Genomic DNA, 3,613 nt, shown 5'->3' with positions numbered 1-3,613 from the left:
AGCATCACCATGTGCTGCCTGCCCTTCAATATAGACCCATGACAGCAAGGTCGGGTTGGTTCATTCAGAGACATCATTTGCCTTTATGAAAGGTTTCAACGTATTGTGCTGTTGGACACTTGACTTGTGGCTATACATCTAACTGTTCTTCCCAGTGCTGGGCAAGTTACTTTCATAAAATATAATATACTACATATTACAAGTTACTTTCATTTGAAAGTAATACTTTACAATATTACTGTCTGTGTAGAGTAACTTGTTACTTATTACATTACTTTTGCATTACTTTCACCAACTGCAGTAGCAGTTTCACTAACTGCAGTAGCAGAATGACATCGGCGACCGGAACCACCCCGAAAAATAAACCAATAAACCAATAAACCATTAAACCATCTTGAAGTCAGTGTAAACCGTCCAAAATTCTAAGGGCTCTACAGTATCTTCCCAAAAGCGCTAAATTTAGCGTTTGCGCTCGTTTAACGCCGTGCGCAATGCAAATTGGGGGCGGACACAAGCGCATGCCTGTGATAATTGTACTGGGCCTTGGCTGCCACAAGCCAAAGCAGGCGTTTCAGCGCTAAAATGTGGTGATAGATGGCATTATGCTATCGTCAGCAGCGCGCAACTCTCTTACGCATGGAGAGAATTACAGCATATTGCATGCCTCGCGCAAACAACCATTGCGAGACGGGAATCTGATTGGTTTTGATTGACGTAATGCCCAGCATTGCCTGGCCACACCTGTGAATAATTTTGGTAGTTAAGACCGCCCAAATCCCGTTTGCGCAGGCATTTTGGGGCGCAGATTATTTTGACACGGCTCTAATTTGCGCTTGCTACACGTGGCCAGGGCCGATTTTACCAACGGGCTTACCCGGGCTGAAGCCCGGGGCCCGGGACATCAAGGGGCCCAAAAAAAAAAAAAAAAAAAATTTGGGGACCCTTGATGTTTTTTTTTGGGCCCCCTGTCCAGGGTCTTCGCAAAAAATGTTTTTTTTACTGACGCCATTCAATTTTTTTTGCAGAGTAATAACATCCACTGTGAGAGGGTGTCCACCCGCTATGCCGACCACTCGCAATGCCGACCTTAGGTTTAGGCGTGGGGGGTGGGAGAGGTTAGGTTTTGGGTTAGGGTCTGGGGGAGGTTAGGTTTAGGCGTGGGGGTGGGAGAGGTTAAGTTTTGGGTTAGGGTCTGGGGGAGGTTAGGTTTAGGCATGGGGGCTGGGAGAGGGGAGGTCGGAACAGCGAGAGGTCGGAACAACGACATGGAACCCTGTGAGAGGGCTCCCGAATTTATCGTGCTTAGGGCCTAGGGCTTAGAAAAGGAGAAGATACTGAATAATGACATCACAACAGTATAATCCTAATGTTGATTTAAAATGAGATATTCCTTTAAATACGGCTAAAAAAGGTTAAAAAAAAAACACTCAAAATTTTTTCCGGCGGCGCCCGGGGGGGGCCCTGCAGAGATGAATAGCCCAGGGGCCCATGAAGTGTAAAATCGGCCCTGCACGTGGCGTGAACGTTTCCGCATCCCGGCCGAGAATTGCATCCCCAACATATTTCGGGGCTGTTTTAACTTAGAAATCAGGGAGGTCACGTCTACCAGACAATTATATCACTTTGAAACAGTTACATTTCTGTATAAATGATTACAAGTATGCTCCCGTGAGGTGGGGATGCTTTTTTTTGCTGATTGGCGGGGGAGCAAAACTCGGCAGAACACCTGGCGGACGGCGCAAGGCGGAATGCTATCTTCCCTGCCTTATTGGCACGCGCAAACAGGTGCGCAAACACTATTAGGGGATAGCGCCTGTCGGAAGATAGAGCCCTAAATGTTATCTTTTTCCTTTGTTATTGTCGTCTATAGTGGTTATTTGCATAAAAACACAATTTGATTAGGAAATTATTGTATCTTTATTTAAATATGTGCTTTGATAAAAAAAAAAGTAATTTGTGTTACTTGACAAAGAACTGGTACTGAAATCCTACTGGTAATAAGTTATATTACTGAGTTACTGCTATATAATGTAATGTAATGTAATATGTTACTTTTGTAATTAGTTATCCCCAACACTGGTTATTTGTCCCTTTAAGAGTGCTCTAAGTGAATAGCTGATGGACAGCACACTCATTAGGCCATTATTTCTGCTAAGTTACATGACAACTGGTGACATCAATGGGACTGAAAGAGTGCGCCCGCGGTCTGACACACACAGTCAATCTAATCTACCTAATGCTAACATGCTAACATAACAAAAGGCATAATGTGCTGGTAAATATATAGGCAAATATGGACTTGTCTCTGTAATGGAAAATCCTGTTCTAAGCTACACAAACAGTCATTTTCATATTTGACTTGGCACGAGGTTCAAATGGTGCAGATACAGCTTGCAATGAGTGGTGCGCTGTGGGAGGTGCATTCCTCCTGGTTAGACGAGGATTAATGAGTTATGGACTGAAAGCATATGTGTGTGTGTGTGTGTGTGTGTGTGTGTGTGTTGGGGGGGGGGGGGGGGGGGGGGGTGCATGCCTACCTGAGTTCCTTCACGGACAACTGGCTGCTTTTTCAGTCCCGTGTTCAGGTAACTACATGTGAAAACGACAAACAGATATGATCAAAAATAACATTTGAAAAGGAGATTAGCTTGACTTTTTTTTTTTATTATTATTATTTTTTCAGACCCCCCCCCCCCCCCCATTTTCTCCCCAATTGTACTTGGCCAATTTCCCCATGCTGCCTCGGTCACTACACCACCCTCTGCCGATCTGGGCTGGCACCATGCTTCCTCCGACACATGCGCAGTTGCCAGCCGCTTCTTTTCACCTGACAGCGGGGAGCTTCACTGGCAGGACATAGCATGTGGGAGGATCACGCTATCATTCCCACCAGTTCCTTTCCTTTTGGCCCCGACCAGGCGCCCTGATCCGACCAGAGGAGGCGCTAGTGCAGCGATCAGGACACATACCCTCAATCCAGCTTCCCACCCGCAGACACAGCCAATCGTGCCTGTACGGACGCCCGACCAAGCCGGAGGTAACACGGGGGCGCGAACCTGCGACCCCCGTGTTGGTAGGCAGGGAATCTACCGCTACACTACCCGGACGCCCAACACTTCATAATTTGACGCATGTTTCAACACAGGCCTCCCTCAATCTGCAGTATACTGGACATCAAAACACAAAAACATTGACTTTAGGAGGCAGAGAGGCTCTTCTCATATGGGAACTGTAGCCTACATCAGAATGTATTAAACGAGTTACCAATTTTTTTTTAACTAAATGAGTTACCAACATTTAGTGTGTCTTGTACTCACTCCAGTTTCTTGAACCTCTCGAAGCCCGCAGCAACGTACTGGCCTCCAGTCTGGAGGTCCTGCAGCTCTGAGACCTTGTGGCCCTGCCTGGGCGTGTACAGGCTCCTGACCGCCAGCGGAGCGCTGATGCTCTGCGTCACTTCATTTAGAAAGGTATCCATAGTGGCCACCTGTCGCTGGTTGACCACGAACCTCCTCCCGCAGTAGAAGGGGTCTCCGTTCCTGTAGACCACCACGCTCTTCACTGGAGGCAGGAGAGAGGCGGCTGCAGAGGACGTCCCACTGCTGGCAGCCAT

At 47.1% G+C, this 3,613-nt stretch overlaps 1 protein-coding gene across 1 annotated transcript in view; it reads right to left on the bottom strand.

Moving 5' to 3' along the window:
• Nucleotides 1-3,613, bottom strand: part of dcdc2b (doublecortin domain containing 2B) — a gene marked incomplete at its 5' end in the record, with an annotated part of 25,703 nt that extends 22,090 nt beyond the window's left edge. The window contains 2 exons of the mRNA XM_083633249.1: nt 2,538-2,589; nt 3,318-3,613. Coding sequence (XP_083489375.1) covers nt 2,538-2,589; nt 3,318-3,613 — 348 coding nt within the window. The remainder of the gene's footprint in view (nt 1-2,537; nt 2,590-3,317) is intronic.

Source organism: Poromitra crassiceps (assembly GCF_964638095.1).
Source record: "Poromitra crassiceps genome assembly, chromosome: 3".
In the NCBI taxonomy this organism is placed as follows: Eukaryota; Metazoa; Chordata; class Actinopteri; order Beryciformes; family Melamphaidae; genus Poromitra; species Poromitra crassiceps.
The sequence above is the reverse complement of the archived record's forward strand: the minus strand, read 5'-3'. Positions and strand labels throughout refer to the sequence as shown.